The sequence below is a fragment of the Salvia hispanica genome, chromosome 2 (genome assembly GCF_023119035.1).
Source record: "Salvia hispanica cultivar TCC Black 2014 chromosome 2, UniMelb_Shisp_WGS_1.0, whole genome shotgun sequence".
NCBI lineage: Eukaryota > Viridiplantae > Streptophyta > Magnoliopsida > Lamiales > Lamiaceae > Salvia > Salvia hispanica.
This window is the reverse complement of record NC_062966.1, coordinates 13,759,999-13,778,148: the sequence shown is the minus strand read 5'-3', so window position 1 is coordinate 13,778,148 and position 18,150 is coordinate 13,759,999. Positions and strand designations below refer to the sequence as shown.

Genomic DNA, 18,150 nt, shown 5'->3' with positions numbered 1-18,150 from the left:
CCTCCGATGATGTGGCTACCCAGCTTGTCGGACCTAACTTGGGTAGCCCCGATGTTGGCCCGAGCAGTTCCCGCCGACCGCAAGGAAGGAAGAAGGCGACGAGCACCCACCGTCGCGCCCCGACTCCAGCCACCCCCGCCCCGCTCCGGCTCCCTTTGTGCCTCCTCCATCCCCGAACAACACGTTGTGGACCCTCTTGGGTCAACTCTATTTGAACGATACGTCTAAGATGACTCCGGAGCAACTTGCAACACATGAGCAAATGATCCGGGGTCTCAAGAGGCAATTGGGGTTAGAGGACTAGTCTTCCACGTGTGTAATTTTTATTTTCTAGGATTTTAATTATGTATTTTTTATTTTTTAGTATTTTAATTATGTAATTTTTATATTTTAGGATTTTAATTATGTAAGTTTTATCTTTTAGGATTTTAATTATGTAATTTTTTATTTTTTAATGTATTTTTATAATGTAGAAATGTTTTTAATAATTGGAGTATTTAAATTGAATAATAGAATGGTGAGACCCTTGAGCTTGTCCTTAGCTAAGAGCACGGATGTGGGTGTTGTGCTCTTAGCTAAGGACAAGGAGTAAAAGTGGGTCCGGGACCACTTCCGTGCTCTTACCTAAGAGCACGGATGAGGATGCTCTAAGGCCATCTACATCCCTGAATCAATATCGTCTCAATGTCGTCTCATCCCTTAACTATTCATGGGCCCCACTGCACTTTTTACTCCATCTCTTAACTAAAAGACAACACCTACAATCCCACATCTCCTAACCATCTCATCCCTTAACCATTCATTCAATTTCATTTTTTATTTTTATTTCCACCAAATTCAATTAATAATACACACTTCATTAAATAAAAACAAATTACAATTTAAAATCCTAAAAAAATAAAAAAAACACATAATAAATCTTAAAAAAAATAAAAAGACATAATTAAAAATACTAGAAATTAAAAATTGCACAGTTAAATTATAAAAACTAGTACTTCATTAATTTTTAAAAAAAATTTAGAAAATCGATTTTTTTAAAAAAATAATATTTATTGCGTCAGCATGACGACGTCCACTCGCAGGCCGGCGAGGGGCGTCACGCCTCGCGCCAGAGCTGGCCAGCTTCATCGAGGCGGAGGGATACGCGACACGACGCGACGGGAGGGCTGCATCGCTATCTAGATGCTGGATCGTCTCGCCAAGACGAGTCCGAGCCAGCATCGAGATGGCGATGCGGATGCTCTAATTCTTGATATACAAAACCTTTTTTGATTAGACATAAAATAAACTAAATGCAGACGCTCATGGGATTTAATTTCGTCATAAATCTACTAAGATTCTCTACAATACAGCAAGGGAAAAGAAAGGAATAGTTGCATGACGTTGAAAGGTTAAATTACTATTACAGGAGGGGCAAAACGAATATATTAGTAAAATTAAAGAAAATTGTGAAATTGAAGATTAAACAATGAACCCCCATTATTTCTATTGACATATCTTGATATAATTCTAACCACCGAACCATCATCCCAAGTTTTTTTAATACAAAATGACCAAATTACCCAATTTCTTAGCGCCATAGTGTTCTTCCGCTACATCACGTTGTACCTTAAGTCAAAATCAACCACGTTATCTCAAATGTACAATCATCTAAAGCATTAAATGAATTGATATAAATGACGTAGCCCTTTTCAAAGAGAGAAGGTCACTACTCACTACGTACAAGTTTCCATCTTTCGTTAGAGCAAATCAGATTGAGATATCGTTCTCATTTTGCTCCGCCGAAGAAATTCGGTCGCAATTTCGTAAGATTTAAGCTTCTATTTTCTTAATTATAGGGGTTTGCAGTTTGATTTCTCCTCGTTGTTTGCTTCTGTTTCTCTGCATTCAATTCCGCCTTTAGTTTAGTTTTCCTGCTGATTACGGGTACAAACTACGAATCTGATGCCTTCGTATCATTGCTCTCTCTCTCTCACACACACACTCCACAGAGGGCGAAGAAGACAAAGTTATTTTGTTGTTGTTATTGTGATTATATGAATTACTTTTTCACTTTATCAAATTTTGGTTCAATTGTCGTTTTATATGTAAAGGTGATTGAGCGTTAGGTTTAGAAAGTTATTTAAACGTTTCCTGTATCTGGGTTTAACTGCATGCCGTACTGACTTGGTGAGCTGATTGAGTTTGAATATCTCAGTATGATCGTGTAGGTTGAATTTTTTTGTTATTTGCAGATCTGATTTTTAGAATTCGGTGATGGGATTCAATAAAGTTTACAAGTCATTGCAGGAGATTTTCCCACAGGTGCGTTTTGGCGTTCCCAACTTTTATTATTTTTGTCAGTCATGATTGTTTCCGGGTGGTACTTTTAGGATGCTTTTAAATTCTCGTATTCTGTTGCGATTCTTATTTATATTCTGAAAATTTGGTTGTTATATTGTGTTTTTTTCCCTAAGAAAGATTAATGTGACTTTTGCGGCTTATCATTTTTTCGGCAACAGATAGATGCTCGGGCTCTTAGGGCTGTTGCTATTGAGCATAGCAAGGATGCTGATGCAGCTGTTGAAGCTGTGCTTGTGGAGATTATACCTTTCTTCTCTGAACGATCGAGACCACATACCCCTTCAACTGGGAGTAGTGCTGTTGGAGAATCATCAGGAGGTATCAAGCTGGAAACTTTATCTGATTAAGATACCCAAACTGTCTTTTGGTCGCTTACTTTCCTATTGAGTTCCAGATGGTGAATTACTGCATATCTGGGGCAGGCCCTGTTGCTGTGGTTCTGTTTCTTGATCCCAATTCCCAACTGCTCTTGCAGGTGCTGTTACCACTGTTCAAACTGCGGATTGCACATCTGTGAATGCTGTTGCAGGAACAACTGATGCCCAAAGCAGTTATATTGCAAATTTTGGATATCAGAAGTCTTTTAGTGATGTTAATGATGGCCATACCGAACCCTTATCTGATACCAATGTTGAACATCATGAACTAGAGGGTGTTATGGCTTACTTGAATTTGTCTGGAAGTGTACATGATAACAACATGCAATTGAAGACTGATATTTACTCTCATGATGAAGTTGCTCATTTGACTAGTACGGATGGAGCAGATACTCTTCAGATTGAAGTGTCAGTAGAACCCAAAACTGACAAGACAGCTTCAAATAGCAGCATCCAACTTGCATCTGATGATGCATGTCATACCATGTGGACCTTGCAAGGAAAAGATTCTGGAAGCATTCAAGATTTGAATATGTTAAGTGAAGGATCAGACTCTAGGTGCTTAGAGACTGAGTTTGATACAACTACCAATGACGTATGTGAACAGGGGAAATCCTATGGAGATGAAGGGACTTGTGTGGTTGGACCTGCTTCATTTATTGTTCGTGATCTAACAGCAAGCCTTCCAGAAAATAATTTTCCGTTGTTAGCACTCCATGAAAAGTCTGTAAATGATTCAGGGGAATTAGATGTAAGTTATCCTTGTAACAGTGCTCCCAAGATGGAAGCTGGTAACAACATCGTTGACTCTGATGATGAGTCTACCTTAAGTGGCTCCATGTCTCAATCTAGCAAAATCCATATGATTGATGCTCTTGCGAATATTATAGCTGATGCAAGAAATAATAAGGTATGATAGAATCAATTTCTTTCTTTTTATTTGAATCTTGATAAAAAATCTAATGTTTGAAATGATTATCTTTCCTTTTTTTGACCGATTTACTCTACATTGTTGTATCTATATGCCCTTATATTCATTTTACATTAGACATGTATTTCGAGCTTCCAAGTATTATTATTTTAATCTGTGATGTTTTGAGTTACCAATAATCTAATTATCCACACTTTTCATAAAATTGATCAGATGTCTGATACATTTTGCAGAAAATGTTGTTCTCAGCAATGGACTCTGCAATAAGTTTAATGAGGGAAGTGGAGCTTAAAGAGAAAGCTGCAGAACAAGCCAGAGTAGAAGCTGCTATGGGTGGAACAGATATACTGGTTAAGTCTGAAGAGCTTAAACATATGGTGAAACTAGCAGAGGAAACAAATTCCATGGTTGTATTGCTATTACTGACCTTATCCATTTAGTTTACAAGTATTTAAAGCACTTTGAACTTTCCAAATAAGTAAATGAATGTTTTTAGCTAAATATATTTCCTCTTCCAGCATGCTGGGGAAGTATATGGTGAGAAGGCCATCCTAGCAACTGAGTTGAGAGAGCTTCAGTCTCGTGCACTCTCGTTGTCAGTTGAAAGAGACAAATATCTTGCTGTTCTTAATGAGGTGCTTTTTAGCTTCACTTTCATTTTCAGTGCTAATGCTTCCTACATTTATTGCGTATAGTACTGTGGTAGTAAGTCTACATGCTCAATTGTGTTACAGATTTGTCAGATTGTTATTCTTTATTTTGATGTCCAATTGTTCCTAAAAGTGACTTCTTTTGACATTTTCAAGTTACTTGGTACCTTCCTTAGTAATATTTGTTTTGCAAACTAACAAAAATAGGGAGATGTGGAAGAAGTGCAATGACGACTTCCATTTGTTCCTCGGATAACCTTACTTGAGTATTTCTTGTGTAACATTGTGGGCTCATTCATCTTGAAGCTTTTGCACTATGTAATATTTTCTCATGTGTTACTAATTTGGATTATTTCAAGTTAAAGCTTCTTCTTTACCTCTTTTGAATTTAACATAAAGTTGTGTGGCTTCATGAAGTGCTCAAGGTTTTTCCTGGGTGTTGTCTTGTACTTACCTCAGGTTTATCTGAAAGTGCTAGTTATTTTAAAATTTTACAACCAACACAACTTGAGTTGTGTAATGCTTCAATTCATTTTTGAAGAGGTACCAATCTCCTCTATAATATGGGTATGAAACCTTCCTAAGTCCATGTCAAAAGATGATCCTTGTTTTTGGCGATGAAAAGAATAATGCAGCAACCATAGCTTATTGGAGGGATTGGCGACTGTGTGAGAATTATTTTGCTTGCTGCTCGCTTTTTTAGTGCTATTATGAGGATCTTTTGAATTAGACTATGACTTCAGCCAATTTCTTAAATCTGTATGTTCGGATATGCATCTCAACATCTGCCTAACATTGGTTCCTTTTTAGCTACATCAATGTATCTTAGGCTTTACATAATAAATTACTCCAGATATAATCCTATACCGTACACCATATTTTTATTTCTTACATGTATACTATTAGCTTATATCTGGTGCTAGCTAACAAGGTGAACAGAATCATATAATTCCTCAATGGTTGATCATTGTCAATTTGTCACAGTTATTTATATTTTCTGCTGCAGATGCAACAAACCTTGGAGGTGCGATTAACTGAAGCTCAGAATGTAATAAAATATGCTGAGCTAGAAAAAACAGAAAAGGAAAATGCTGCAATGAAAGCCCTTACTGAGCAGGAATTGATTATGGAGAAAGTGTTGCAAGAGTCAAAGATCCTAAACCAACAAGCAGAAGATAACTCCAAGGTAAAGTGACTTGTCTCATATTTGTTGTACTTAAATGGTGATTGGTATGTTTGCTCCCAATCCCATTGATTGGATGAAACTGGTAAGTACATTTTCTTGTTGAAGCACCATTCTCATCGAGTCAAAATGACTAATGGTTATGATATTTTTACATAAATAATGCTATATACGGAGTAATATTATTCCCTCATATTTAGAAAAATAGTTTGACAACTAGTTTAAATAATTTAGGGAAAATATCACTTTGTCTCATCGTTTGTTGCCAACAGCATATGTGTCCCAACGTAAGTACAATTAAAAAAAGCACTCAATTTTTTAAAAAATTCAAGTTTGTGTCCCAACAAAAATAATCCAGCACCTGGATGATGTGACATGCTGAAATTCACATGTGACATCTCTTGCGTTTCCACAATAATATGATGTGTGTTTGCGCTCGATAACCCACATAGTATGTTCTGGAGATGTTCAAATTGGGCTTACGATGATTGCAGCAATTGAGGACATAAGAAAGGCCACATGTAGCTCCAGCGTGCCACATTATCACTTGGGTGGCAGAAAATTTTTGGGACACAATCGTGAATTTTCAAAAATGTTGTGCACTTATTTGCAATTATGCTTAGGTTATGGTGTATCTGTCGTCAGTGGTGTATATAACATTAAAAATAATTGTGCATTTGATAGGAAACCACTATTAATTTTGTAGAGATCTGATTTAAATTTTTTACAATGGCATTCATAGGAAAAAAACAATAATTTTCTAAAACAAAATCAGGAAAAACATCTCACTGTCATTTATCTATTTATCTTTCTAAAAGTAGTGGTATTTATTTGATTCATATGTAAATTAATTTGGACATAGGAATGCTAAAATGCTTTTTTACCATTGTAACAACTCCATTGTTTCTTGAACTATATTTCTAATTTATCTTGTTTTTATATATGTTGCAGTTGCGCGAATTTCTTGTGGACCGTGGCCGTGCAGTAGATACATTGCAGTAAGTTCACATGTTCTTAACAAATCTTTCTTCCCTTATCTGCTATTATTATACCAGGTTGCTGACCACCCTTATTTTTTATCTGCAAATGTTATCCTGGTGCTGTATATTCCATAGGGTTATTATTGAATATTTTTTTGCTCATCGAAACCTTACTTTGAAGAGGAATAGTATTAATTTTGTGTGAGCCCCCAACAAAGGTGGTTATCATTGTTGAAGTTGGAGTTGGTGGGTGTTTGTTTTGTTGATGTGACTTTTTTTATACTTGGTGGGTATCAATGTTGGTGGTAAATGCCCTAATAGTTTCAGAATCTTTTGCTAGTGAAGTTGCTCGATTTCTTTTGGATGTCCATAGCATATAAGTCATAACAATTCCCAAGCTGACGACCCTCTTTCCTTTTGTTCCAGGGGAGAAATATCTGTTATATGTCAGGATGTGAGGATGCTGAAGGAGACTTTCGATGAGGATATTCCATTTAGCAAGTCACTCTCATCCAGCCAGACCAGCTGCATCTTAGCTTCATCTGCTTCATCTTCAAAAAGCTTGATTCGGGAGCAGGTGGACTTACTTCCTGACGAAGGAACTGAGTCACTGGACACTCGAGACAAGAAAGGAACTGCTTCTTGTTCGACGGAAAGCTCATCTCAAGATGAAGCTGCTGGGAATGATGACAAGGCACTTTCAGACGACGAGTGGGAAATGTTGCTTGCTTGAGTTTGCAATCCGTCCATATCTTTCACTTCTGATACTTCAGCATCTGCTTGGTTTTGTTTATTAGCTATTAAGATTATGTGGAACCTTAAACGCCTGAAAATTAAGTGATTGTGCCTCTACATTTTGTTCATATGTAATATAATAAAGCGCAAATTTCCAGGTGTTCGTTTTCACACTTTATTCTTTTCAGTTTCTATACAGTGGTGCTAGAAACCCTGAGATTAGGGGATAAGAAAGCTTCTTAGTGTGATAAGTTATTTGGCTTTGAAATAAGCCTCATGATTAGAAAATTATTTGGCTTTTATCAGCCTTGTTAATAATCAGGCATTCTAAAGTGATTGATCAAGGTTTCTAGATTCATTTATCGGCTTCAGAATTAATCGGAAAAACAAAGTACAGAGTCATCATAGACCTATACAACAACATGCCGCCAAGGCCAATATTATCTCAAGTAGAAATATCAAGAAAGGCAAAATGGTAGAGTTCCAGTCCCTCAAGGTTTTACATCTTGCACCTAAATGCTTCCCCGTTGATGATGCAGCATGAAGTTTGCCCGCCTTGCCTCAACGACATTTGTGGATACGATCAAGTTCCAAAGCCTTTTGTATGTCACCCTGCAATGCAACACAGAAATTGGCAGTATCAGTAAGGGAAAGAGGGGTGTGTGCGCACGGGGGGGAGAGAGAGAGACCGCGATAGCCGCTGGGGAGGTTGTTGTTCCATAACGATTGATGACATGTCCATCTCTGTCAACAAGAAACTTGGTGAAATTCCATTTGATGCTACCCCCAAAATGCCCTTTTTTATTTGATTTCAGGAACTTGTAAACTGGTGCTGCATTTGCTCCATTCACTTTCACCTTTAATTATGAGGCAATGATACTGTCAATATACAAAAATATAAGCACAAGACAACCTCGTGAAGTAGTATATAGCAATGCTTTCAATTTCCTCACTGTATTGTATATGTAGAGTGACCTTGTGAAATATGGGAAACTCGGCGTTGAATCTTGTGCATGCGAATTGCTCTTCGTCTTGGCTTGATCCCGGTTCCTTCTTCGAGAACTGGTCGCATGGAAATGCCAATATCTCCAAACCTAATACACTCCAAAAAAATTAAACCTTTTCTGAATCAAAATGAACATAAACAAATTTAACAGCAACAGAAATAATTCAGATCGTAAGAGGTCGTACTAATGCATAAAACAGCATACCTTTAGCCTTGAATTGAGTGTAAAGCCCAGCTAACTCGGTGAAATTCGAGTTTGTGCACCTACTGTTTCATCCAACAAAGATCAGTCTCAAGGAAACACCACACCACACGCACACAAAGAATAAAAGAGAGAGAAGACCATTGGGAGGTGACATTGACAATAAGCAACACTTTCCCCTTATATATATCGAGGCTGACGTCTTGACCTTTAGTGTCCTGCTTGCTCCACATTACGAAATAACACAAACTTTTATGTGTCAAAAAACACATGTATGCATACCAGTTGATAATGTTGGAAAGAAATATAGAAGAATCAAGGAGAAAATCCGGCTTAATCTCTTCGAAAGTGTACAAAAATCAAGATTGGTTTTTATTGATTATAATTGATTTAGCACGTGAATTAGTCTTATACTAGAAGAAGAAATCATCTCAATCCAATGCAAGGCAGTCCTATGCTTCATTCAAATATTTATCTTGTGTTCTAACAGATATATGAGAGATAACGAACCTTGACAACGAAATCATGGATGGATCCCTCTGTGATTGATGATGAAGAATTCCCCATGGAGTCTGTTGTTATCTATTGTTTCTCTTACAATGACATTGTTGTTGGGTTGAAAGAGGAAAGGGGGATATGCAAACAAATTTTTATAATCAATCTCCGGGGGCAGCTATATCATTTTTTGCTTACTTGTGTAATATGTATGCATATGTAATGTGTAGTCAATGTGTATTGGTAATCACAATCCTATGTATGTATATGTAAATTGTAATGCGTGAATTGCAGTGATACACAATCTTATACATGTAATGTGTGAATCAGTGAATATGCATTAGTAATCCCGTGATACACGCACTCCATAAAATCACAATATTGAAATCCAATAAACCTTCTATTTCGATTTTCGAACATATTGTTAGGATTGTACTCTAACGCCATGAAATAGTAATTTTTGCATCCGATATTATTTCTAAAATCCAAAACCAATTCAAGGTTACACACATCAATTTTCAAGTGTCCATAAATCAATAGTATGATGTTATTGGAGATGATGTGATATGATATGATATTCAGAAGTTTCTGCTTGGAAAAGGGGAATTTCTCTGGAAACAAAACATAGTTTTTCACAGCAGCCATTAGCTAAGAAAAGTTGCATACAAGTTAGAAATTCTTACATACATCTTCATCTACATAAATAGCTAAGAACAAAATGCATAGTTGTCTGAAGAGATTTACATAGAAAATCAGCACAACTCAGTCTCAAACTTGAGTGAAATCCCCATGCTGAAGAGTTCTTGGCAAAGCAACTTAGCCCCATATGGCACATTCACCCTCACCACATCTTCCACAGACTCGCAGAATCGACAGTATGGGCCACGAACCTTCTGACCACCAAACACTGATCGCTGGATCACACCAGCCATGTTCTTGCACTTCCTGCATATGTGCATCTGTGATGAATCGCTGAGGGTGAATAGACGCTCATGTAGATTGGCTGCTGCACCATGGGCTATAAGGCAGTCTCGTTCCATCTCACCAAATTTAATTCCACCAAAGCGTTTCCTGTCAGCAACGGGCTGACGAGTAAGAGGGTGAACCGGCCCGGTATTTCTGAACTTCACCTTGTCCTCAGCCATATGAGTAAGACGCTGGTAGTATGTTGGCCCCATAAAGATGAGAGATTCAACCTTTTCACCTGTACGGCCATCATATACTCTTTCCCCGCCCCATCTGGAATATCCGAGCCTGACAAGATGCCGTAGTCGTTTAAGTTGGAAAATATAGATATCAAGGGAAAGACAATTCTATATAGAAAGTTAGAAACCTTTTTCTCAGGTTGTCTGATTATGGGAAGTAGATCTTCAAACTAGCACTAATTTAGAAATCTGACTTACTTATAATGGATCAATATATAATCAACTTTTTGAAACGACAGTCCTGATTAATAAGCATACCTTTTTGGCCCTAACATGATGTATTCAATAGCCAACGATGAAATGCAAAAATTGGGAGTCAGATGGAATTATATTTATAAATAAGACGGTACTTAGGAGCAAAGAATCAGTTATGAAGTCAAATATTATAAAACTCCACCATTAAAGATAAATACCTGTGAAGTTGGGTGGTTATATCTTCAACTGAAGGAGTGGAAAATGGGGTCGCATATTTTAGTCCACCTCCAAGTGCAATCCCTTTGCCAAGGGCAGCTTCCAGAAGTTGTCCGGGTGTTTGTCGAGAAGGAAACGCATGTGGGTTTATCACAATATCTGGAACTATTCCTTTTATGGTAAAAGGAAAGTTCTCCTGAGACTCCAGAAACCCCAGAACACCTTTCTGCCCGTGCATGCTCGAAAATTTGTCCCCCAGGCATGGAGCACGAACCTGGGCAGAGCACAAGTGTACCCAGAAACAAGACATGGGAAAGTTAAGAAACTTAACACAAAGTGTATAAGGGATTGGGTCAGTGTGCTCGACCACAAAAATGCATTCTATATCCAACATATACGTAAATAGCAGTAGTAATCCCTTAAAACAGTGCATGCGTCTGAGCATACTTTGAATGCATTGTTGAGGTAAAGAGTGTATAAGGAAGTTTTAAATAGGAAGACACAGTGTAATTAGTACTTACTGAGCTGGAAAAGTGTATCATACTATTTAGCATCTAATTTCATGGAGTTACTGAGGCCAAGATTTCTATATCATGCTCACAAAAACAGCCTGCTCCTAGAAGGCAAACAGGGTCATAGAATACAAATCTCAAAGAGCAATTCACTAGGTGATCCCATAATAGAAATTGTAAAAGGTAATGTTTTAGGTAGAAATACTCCAATATCTGTACAAATACATACTCCATGGTATGACGCCAGAGAATCAGCAAAAGAAGCAGATAAATGAAGAGAGTATCCAGAGAGCAATAATAAAGTAAAGGGAAATACCACCAACTGACACTAGGAGAATACACAATTACAAGAAGTATATTTCAAGTCAAATAGTGTGAACAAGCAGAAACTGTATGCACAGAAGCAAAAGATTTTTATGCCTTAGGCAATTACATTCCTCATAACAGATCAACATTTCTAAATGCCTTTTTGTTTTTGTCATCTGCTACCTTTTTTGGAGAGAGAATGTGGGGTTAAAGTTCTGAAATATAAAATTACCTGTCTCAAAGACACAACTGCAAAGTTCTTTCCCTCATCATTGGCTGACAGCACAACCTTTTGAACCATGCCCCTTTCAGTATGCTTGAGCTTGATGCTATGATCAACCCCTGAAGCAGCATGCTTTCCAATGACTATGTCACCAGTTTGGAGATTTGCACCAATAAAGGGAAAGCCATCATCATCAAGGCTGTCAACACGCCCTATCTTGCTTTGCATCTTCCCAAAACTAACAAACTCATCAGTCTTGGTTCTTTTCCCCACAGCTTCTGAATTTTCAACCTCGGCCTTGTAACTCCTAACATGTTCAGTTCTGAACATGCCACGCTCTAAAGAAGCACGGTTCATCACAAGTGAGTCTTCTTGATTATACCCAAGATGAACATTAACAGCCACAATAGCACACTGGCCGTTGAAGAAGTCAGGTCGCGGCATCATCCCTTTGTGATGCTCAGCATACCTAGACTTCCCAAGGCAATCTGAAAGCATGGTTCTGAAAAGAGACCTCTGGGGATAGTACAGCTGATGGGAGTTTGTATCAACTCGAATGCTAGGATTTGTGGTCGAGTACCCAATGGCTTGCTGAGAGTGCTTAGCAGATTGGTAAAGAACTCTCCTAGCATGATCATGGTTGGCAAACGGAATTATGCCACAGCTTAAACCTAGAAGGAAAGAACTATCAAACTCACAGTGGGTATATTTCACAGGTGGGTTATCTAGTTCGGCAGTGAACAGGTAGTCAATTCCCCATGCAGTTTGACAGTCTTCTTCCTCTTCCGGTCCGATCAACTCAACTATGCCATTATTAAGAAGAGATTGAAACAAAAACTCTCCTTTCAAATCTTTGATCTTTTTCAAGTTCTGGACAACAAAGAGAGGTCGCAGTATCCTTCCAGCATCAGCAAATATACGCACTTCACCCTGATGCTTGTCTCTTTTGATCTCAATCTGCAACAGACAACAGGAATTAGTATCCAAGAAATACCATAATACAGATACATGTCCCTACTTAGAAGGAAACTGCTGGAAAGCTCAATCTAACAATAGTACAAAAATATGTGCCATGTTGAAACCTATAGACTTACACACACTTGGAAGCCATAAAGAAAGCATAAAGAGGCATTATTTTTATGTTTTCAGCTTTTAATTACTATCTGGATTCAGGATGCTTCAGATTAAAAAAGAGAACCATCTCAAGATAGAACCAGAATACTATCAGGCATATCTAAAGTTGATGAAATTGTATCATAAGAGACAGAATGCAGACAAGACAGCACTACGGATCCAATAGCACAGATGATAAAGTTAATGAATTTGCAACTTGTATGGGCAATTGAGTGATTACTTGAAAAAATAAAAATGATAACATATTTGTAAAGCCAAAGTCAGCAAGTCTAACTTATTCTGGGCTTCCGGAATGATTAAACCTTCAACAACTTTGGGACGTGATACAATACAACACATATATCATCTGCCACATAAATGATAGAAGAGAAGATTATATGAGTTTAAGACCACCTGATCAGGTATTTCCATTTTGCGTCTCTTGCGTCTCAGCTTAGCAACAAATGATGAAGAATCTTTGCATACTCCAACCCAATCTCCATCTAGAAAAACTTTGTGCTTTCCATCAAGCAAACAAGAACCATCATCGACCAAATTCTCCATTCCACACTCATGAAACCTCTTTAGAATGCTTTCTAGTTCCAGGATTTTAGTACTGACAAGACCCAGGCTGGCCAGATTCTTAACTAGACCACAATTTTCTCCATCTGGTGTAGAGAGAAAGCAGACCTTACCCCAATGAGATGGGTGCCTGCAGTAACCATTTCGACAATCATAAGATACTTATTTTCATACCAAATATAAGAATGCTGATACACACTCCTTATAATGAAATAAAACAGAATATCACCACTTGCGACATAATTAAATAAATGATAAATCACCTATAACTTCAGGATATGGCTCAGAACAGGTCCAGTTAGCATATTAGAGTTAATAAGGCTCAGCCTTAAAGAGAATAATAAAATTTACTTTTGTTACTGAACATAGGACAAGAAATTTCTATTCATCACTAGCTTTTAGGTGATAATGAAAACTTACGGGTATCTAGCATCACCGACTCTGCCTGTGTATGAGACCTGCTGTCGAGTTCTTCGCATATCACAGACTGCCTGCAAGGGATTTGTTCGCCTCAGATTAGCAACTACACCAGACATTCTTTCCATCCTCTTGTAAGGGTGCACCCAAGCTCCGGTTGAGAAGGCTCTGGAAAGACCATTGGTGATTATTGAGGCATCAAAGTAGTGATCGATGGTCTGCACCTCCCTATCTTTGTACAGGTCTCTCTGTATGGCTTTCACCATTCGCCTCTCCGCATGTTTAATGTGGACCCTCAGTTCTCTTTCAAGGAGTTCACCTGCCAACTCCACCCTCTTGTTCCTAAAGTCATCTCTATTGTCAACTTTGCGGAGCCCTCTGTAAGCCTCCAGCAGGCACTTGACCATATAGGCAAGAAAAGAAGCCTTCTGCCTCCGGCTCCTCAGATTGGGAAAGAGATAGGTATCAATCAAATCATCCACTGTTTCTGTAGGTGGAAAATTGCAGCCCTGCATCAGTTTCTTGATGTGCTCAATAGCATTGCCTGCCTTACGGAAACCATCAAATTTCTTATCAGCATCATATATCGATGGCACGAGTATATTTGAAATTGCAGAGTTTTCATCAGTGTCCAGACCAATCAGCTTAACCACCTCTCTATCATTTGGAACACCCAGAGCAAAGAACAAAAGCCAAATAGGAATCTCCGTGACATAAAAGTAGGCAGTGAGGATCTTGTCTCCAGCTATCAAATGCTCCACTTTTGGAATCAATTTTATATACACTCGATTCCTTTTTGCCACTGGACGATATGCAACTGTCCATGTAGGATCCTTAGCCACCCACAGCCTTTTAAGGCATATTTGCTCCTGAGCAATGAATGTCTACGACAATAGTTGAAGACTATATCAATAACTTTAAGCTAACAGAAAACAGAAAGACCTTTGTACAACTTAAAATTTCAAAGGGTTGTAATAATAAAGTAGAGTGTAGCAAAATATCAACAGTAACAGATTATGCCAACAACGTAGGCTACTAAGATCAACCAAGTCATGGTATATTTAGTGACTATAATGGAATTTCCAAGGTGTTACTGAAGTTATCTATCAGTTGGAATACGAGACAGAAATAATAAGATTAAGCAATACAAAAAATCAGATTTCAATACTTTCTACTCACTATCACATTTCCCAACTAATAATTAATGAAACAGTGACACCTAATAAGTCTTACCTTCTCAGCACCCTTGATAACAAAATAACCCCCTTGATCAAATTCACAATCTCTTTTTTCTTTACCATCAGGTTCAGGTGAACTCATCCAGCATAAGTCCGATTTCACCATGACAGGGAGTCTCCCAAAGTTAACATCAGTCTGAGTCTCACTCAGTATTGTCTTCTCAACAACTATATCTACACCAGTTTTGAATTTGTCACTTCTCGAGGGGCTTTCTGTGTACACCTGAAATATTGAGATTATCAAAACAGATTGATATCTGAAAGAACATAAGAGAAACAAAATAAAGATGGTGTTAGAATGCCACCTTCATTTTGTTGCTCCTCCAAATGGAAATAAACTAAAAGGTTTGCGAATACTTATGGATATCTACAAATTAGCATGAGTTTGTGTTGCTCATTTAGCTGAGATCCTAGTCTACACTGTTCCATTGGTAAAGTAAAGCAACTAAAGTTGTTTGGAATTGGAGCATCAAAACACTTGAGTGTATGAGAATGAAACCAAGAATCTAATTGCACGGTAAATCAACTACTTACTAGTTACTAGTATATTACAATGAGTTAATCCAATACGCAAGTGGATTTCCCTAACACCCATAAAAAAGCTATAACATTTATGAACCCTTAACTATTATAAAATCGAGTACTAACCACATTAAGTGGAGAATCGGTTGCTTAACTCGGAAAGCTAGAAAATAAAACACACTGCAACTGATCTACACAACCACAGAGGAATATACTACAATGAAGAAGAAAGAAACCACCTATTACCTGAAGAAAAGTCTCAACTTTAATCCTGGATGAATAGGTCATATTTTGAAGATGTGCATGCCTGGGCAAAAGCTCCAAAAACTCTTTAGCACCATCAACCGAAGAAAACTTTTCACCGGTCCAGAATGTAGGGCGATCAAGTGTGACTTTTCCAAACCTAAGAGTTGCACGTCTCCACTCACCATCTCCTCTTTTTGTAGGATCATATCCAGGTTCAATCATAATCTCCCCAATGGATTCAAAGACTTGTTGGATCCCATGCTTAACAAAGTCATTGTAAGAATTGATCTGGTGTCTAATTAAACCATATTTCTCGAAGAACGCCGTTGAAGCCTTCTTACAGAACCCTTTCAAGAAGCCTTTGTCCAGTTCTTGCAGGGCACAATCCACCTCATCTTCAGAATCAGAATAGTTGAAGTCTACATCATCATCAAATTCCATTTGTTTCGACCCATTAGAAAATTTATCCTTGACGCCGCTAGGTCCTACTTCATTTATAAAATCCCACCCATCCATCTGTATGAGAATCAGATGAACAAATCAAATATCCGACCAATTTTTTGTCCTCAATATTATAAATATGGAATGGGAAAAGTCCATCACGAAAGTTATATATACTAGTATTTCAAACAAAGTCACACTGTCACAGCAAATCGCACAACCCACTAGTGAAAGTATACCAAAATCAAAACACCCGAGCAATTCCCATTTCCCACAACCACACAAAAAAATCACAGTTTCATCATCCTCGTGCAACAGAAGCATAGTATGCGACATGCATTTCACATTCCTACACAAATACTTGGATAATTTTCTAGCTGAAATATACAACAACAACAACATCAACATCGAAAACACTTCAAGTCGATGAACGATCACCAAAGAGAAAACATACCTTGATTCCAGAGTATTTGCACCGATTATTTTCACAATTTTGGGGTGAGTTTTTTTCAAATAAGCATAGCAAGTGCTTTTAGTTCAGTACTTGGGCTGTTGGGAAGCGTGAGCTTTTCTCCTGAATCCACATAATTATTATTGGAATTTGTAATTTAATGGTCAATATATAGAAAAGTGAATATTGAAAAGTTAGAAAAATGTCGATTTATTTTTCTAGCAAACGAAAATTGGGAAAGCTAGATTCGCTTCTAGCGACAATGATGAGTGTGCGATTCTATAAGTATCAATTCAAATTTTAAATTGAAATTTAAATGTTGATTTATTCATTTTTCTGTAGTGGGAAGATAATTAAAACGTTAGTAATGAAGTGCCTGATCGCATTCAATTTAGTCACTATAAGAAATTGCCAAATTGGACTAGGCCAAATTTGGACCTATAGTTGGAGCATTATCTAATTGATTTTAATATGGATTTTGATTTGACAATTTTCGATACTACGAATTTCGTTAGTTAATGGATTATTATCAAGTTTTACTTTTATCGTGTTTCTTAAATATGGTAATCGAGAGACTTATAGAAGGATTGATAAGACGTAGTTGATATTGAGAGTAGAGAAAAATATGTATGTATTTTTCTTGTGTATTCCAAATGTTCATTACCCTAATATTTATAGGGTGAATGAGAATATTCTAGTACATCATTAAATGTAAATTGGTACTCTACATAGCTTAGGAACTCTACACTCTTGGAACCTCCACTTGCTTAGGAACTCATCTTCAATAAATGAGCAACGACTCTTTTGTCTTTCCAACACTCCCCCTCAAGTTGAGCAACGGTATCTCCAATGCTTAACTTGTCAAGAAATTCTTTGAAGACTTTAGGACTCATTGCCTTCGTCAATATGTCTGCAAGTTGCTCCTCAGATCGGACAAATGGGAATTCGACAATGTCACTCTCAAGTTTCTCTTTTATGAAGTGACGATCGACTTCTACATGTTTAGTTCTGTCATGTTGTACTGGATTTTCTGAAATGCTGATTGCCGCCTTATTGTCACAAAAAAGTTGACTTTTCCGTGTAGGTGGAAAGCCAATTTCTGTTAACAATCTTCTAAGCCAAAGTATCTCCATCAGACTACTGATCCCTCGAAATTCGGCTTCCGCACTTGATAGGGCTACAACTTTCTGCTTCTTGCTCCTCCAAGTGACTAAGTTACCTCCAACAAAGGTGAAGTACCCTCCCGTGGATTTCCTATCGACGGGGTTGCTTGCCCAATCGGCATCAGTGTACCCATCAATTTCCAAATCTTCCTTCTTCTCTAAGAATACCCCATAACCAGTTGTTCCTTTTAAATACCTCACAACTCTCATGACAACATTCATATGATCTTCCTGAGGCTGATGCATGAATTGACTCAAAACTCCAACTGCATATGAGATATCAAGCCGAGTATGAGCAAGATAGATAAGTTTTCCTACTAACCGTTGATACATTTCACGATCTGTAAGCGTAGCTCCATTCACAATCTTCAACCCATGGTTAGGTACCATTGGGGTTTCAGCAGGCTTGCAGTCCAGT

General features: G+C 37.7%; 3 protein-coding genes across 4 annotated transcripts; 1 reads left to right on the top strand and 2 right to left on the bottom strand.

The window, feature by feature from the left end:
* Positions 1 to 1,687: 1,687 nt before the first annotated feature.
* LOC125207191 lies at positions 1,688 to 7,370 on the top strand. Its single transcript, XM_048106431.1, has 9 exons — positions 1,688 to 1,805; positions 2,235 to 2,304; positions 2,502 to 2,661; positions 2,819 to 3,630; positions 3,885 to 4,058; positions 4,170 to 4,286; positions 5,308 to 5,487; positions 6,436 to 6,482; positions 6,891 to 7,370. The coding sequence occupies exons 2-9, from the start codon at positions 2,257 to 2,259 to the stop codon at positions 7,195 to 7,197; spliced, it is 1,845 nt and encodes a 614-aa protein (XP_047962388.1). The 5' UTR covers positions 1,688 to 1,805; positions 2,235 to 2,256; the 3' UTR covers positions 7,198 to 7,370.
* Positions 7,371 to 7,541: 171 nt separating this feature from the next.
* Positions 7,542 to 8,974, bottom strand: LOC125207192 (probable phospholipid hydroperoxide glutathione peroxidase). Of its 2 annotated transcripts, XM_048106433.1 has the most exons (6): positions 8,918 to 8,974; positions 8,549 to 8,625; positions 8,411 to 8,472; positions 8,175 to 8,293; positions 7,889 to 8,056; positions 7,542 to 7,811 (listed from the first exon to the last, which is right to left on the bottom strand). In XM_048106433.1, the coding sequence occupies exons 1-6, from the start codon at positions 8,972 to 8,974 to the stop codon at positions 7,761 to 7,763; spliced, it is 534 nt and encodes a 177-aa protein (XP_047962390.1). In that variant the 3' UTR covers positions 7,542 to 7,760. The 2 variants fall into 2 exon arrangements, with proteins under 2 accessions (XP_047962390.1, XP_047962389.1); XM_048106432.1 differs by having other exon boundaries at positions 7,542 to 8,056.
* Positions 8,975 to 9,514: 540 nt separating this feature from the next.
* LOC125207190 (DNA-directed RNA polymerases IV and V subunit 2-like) lies at positions 9,515 to 16,715 on the bottom strand. The gene is made up of 8 exons (XM_048106430.1): positions 16,573 to 16,715; positions 15,678 to 16,193; positions 14,905 to 15,132; positions 13,675 to 14,555; positions 13,087 to 13,384; positions 11,569 to 12,516; positions 10,521 to 10,792; positions 9,515 to 10,156 (listed from the first exon to the last, which is right to left on the bottom strand). Exons 2-8 carry the CDS (start codon positions 16,191 to 16,193, stop codon positions 9,655 to 9,657), a joined length of 3,645 nt encoding a protein of 1,214 aa, XP_047962387.1. The 5' UTR covers positions 16,573 to 16,715; the 3' UTR covers positions 9,515 to 9,654.
* Positions 16,716 to 18,150: the final 1,435 nt, after the last annotated feature.